This window comes from Mercurialis annua, linkage group LG5 (genome assembly GCF_937616625.2).
Source record: "Mercurialis annua linkage group LG5, ddMerAnnu1.2, whole genome shotgun sequence".
In the NCBI taxonomy this organism is placed as follows: Eukaryota; Viridiplantae; Streptophyta; class Magnoliopsida; order Malpighiales; family Euphorbiaceae; genus Mercurialis; species Mercurialis annua.
Genome location: NC_065574.1, coordinates 19,362,630 through 19,364,721, shown reverse-complemented (window position 1 = coordinate 19,364,721; position 2,092 = coordinate 19,362,630). Strand labels below are relative to the sequence as shown.

The 2,092-nt window shown below is 45.6% G+C and overlaps 1 protein-coding gene across 1 annotated transcript; it reads left to right on the top strand.

Annotated features, from left to right (window-relative positions):
* Nucleotides 1–278: 278 nt before the first annotated feature.
* Nucleotides 279–1,376, top strand: LOC126681653 (uncharacterized). The gene is made up of 3 exons (XM_050377199.1): nucleotides 279–466; nucleotides 517–940; nucleotides 1,023–1,376. The coding sequence occupies exons 1-3, from the start codon at nucleotides 279–281 to the stop codon at nucleotides 1,374–1,376; spliced, it is 966 nt and encodes a 321-aa protein (XP_050233156.1).
* The last annotated feature ends 716 nt before the right edge of the window (nucleotides 1,377–2,092 follow it).

Genomic DNA, 2,092 nt, shown 5'->3' with positions numbered 1-2,092 from the left:
GTGTCGGATCCGATGCTGTGCCGAGTATTCCCAGCCACACTCAAGGGATCGGCGCAGAAGTGGTACCTGGGACTGAAGTCCAATACCATCGGAACGTTTGCGGAACTGGCGACGGCATTTAAAGGGCGTTTCCGCACAAACATCCCTCTACAGAAGAACTCAAGCGATCTCCGGAAGTGCCGACAAGGAGAAAGCGAGACGTTGAAGAACTTCGTGGACAGGTTCAATAAGAAGCCGTCCAGATAGAACACCTAAACCACGATATAGTCATAGAAGTAATGAAGATGGGAACAAGGTTTGAGCGATTGAGAGACAAGATCCTAATGAAAAAGCCTTCCACTTTCCAAGAGTTAATGGCAATAACGCATAAGTATGTAGAACTGGATGAAGCGAGAAGAACGCAGACGAAGCAATACAAGGAAGACAAACCGGAGAGATACCGCAGTAGAGGAGGAGATGACAGAGCGTAGAGATATGGAAGAGGAATAAGTCGTTTGACTTTACGCCTTTAAACAGAGCACCAGTAGAGATATTCAGCTGGATGAAGAATAATAGAGTCATGTACAACGCACCCAGAAAACTACACCAGACAAAGAGAGAGACAAGCAAGTATTGTAGATTTCATGAGGGATATGGCCATGACACAGATAGATGCTGGGATTTGAAACGGGAGATAGAACAGCTGATCCAGTCAGGAGTATTGAAGAAGTTCGTACACACGGAAGGAAATGCAGAAAAAAGGAAACCCGAGCACGTAGATAAAGAAGAGGCAAATAAAAGATTCAAAGAGCCCATGGGCGTGATCAACATGATAGAAGGGGGGGAACCCTATTCAAAGTCACAGAAGAAGAAGATTCGTAAGGGCGTATACTCGATAAGTACTAAAACAGCCGTAGAAGAGCTACCGCTAGTCACCTTCGGACCAGAAGATGGGAAGCATGTACAGGAACCGCACAACGACGCGCTAGTAATCAAAGCATTGATTAACAACTTCAGAGTAATGAGGATCCTGGTGGACGAAGGAAGCGCAGTTAATCTCCTCACCTTCCGTTCCTTTAGTGGGCTTAGGAGGAAAGCCTATCAGACCAGAAGGAATGGTAGAGCTGGATATAATTTTGGGAGAAGCAGAAGAAGGGCCACTAAAGACCATGACAGCAGTTTTCAACGTAGTGGATATTCCTTTGGCGTACAATACAATTTTGGGAAGGCCTTTCCTGTACCGGTGTGGCGCGGTTACCAGCATCAGATGGCTGACACTTAAGATTCCTGACGAAGAAGGGATAGTAACCGTGAAAGGGAGCCAGATAGCTGCACGAGAATGCAATTTGATAACTGAAGAAAAAGGCGAAAGTTTGAACATTGAGGCATTCCCTTAAGATGCAGAAGAGGAAGAAGGAGATAGGAATGCCCCAGTGGGTAACATGGTTAAATTCCAGATCACCCAGAAAAAGGCAGTAATGATTGGAACAGAAATACCAGAGGTTGTGGCGGTAGAGATCAAGAACGTATTACAGAAGAATGGAGACACCTTTGCCGCAGATGCCTCAGAAGTTGTGGTAATAGACCCAGTGATAGCATCCCATAAACTGACTGTTTATAAAGATGCCAAACCAGTAGTGCTGAAGAAGAGGCGGTTCGCAGAGGACCGAAGAAAGGTCATAGAAGAGGAGGTCAGGAAGTTAGAGGCAGCCAAGTTCATAAGGGAGGTAATGTACCCGGAGTGGGTTGCTAACGTTATCTTGGTGAAAAAAGCAAGTGGACGATATCGTATGTGCGTAGATTTCACGGACTTAAACAAAGCATTCCCGAAGGACAGCTATCCGCTGCCGAATATTGATCAGCTAGTAGATTCAACAGCCTGCTACCAGCTGTATAGTCTCGCGGACGCAAAGCAGGGTTATCATCAGATACCAATGAACGAAGCACATCAGGAGAAGACAGCCTTCACTACTGACTTGGGAACATATTGTTACAACGTCATGTCATTTGGCTGAAAAACGCAGGAGCAACTTACCAACGGCTGGTGAACTTCATGTTTAAAGACCAATTGGGAAGGAACATAGAGGTCTATGTCGACGATTTGATCATAAAA

Excerpts from the sequence above, each read along its gene's own strand:
- LOC126681653 (XM_050377199.1), top strand. The coding sequence starts at position 279 with ATGAAGATGGGAACAAGGTTTGAGCGATTGAGAGACAAGATCCTAATG. Across the intron at positions 467-516 it reads AGAGGAGGAGATGACAGAGC|AGCACCAGTAGAGATATTCA; the intron begins GTAGAGATATGG and ends GCCTTTAAACAG. Across the intron at positions 941-1,022 it reads GACCAGAAGATGGGAAGCAT|GAAGCGCAGTTAATCTCCTC; the intron begins GTACAGGAACCG and ends TGGTGGACGAAG.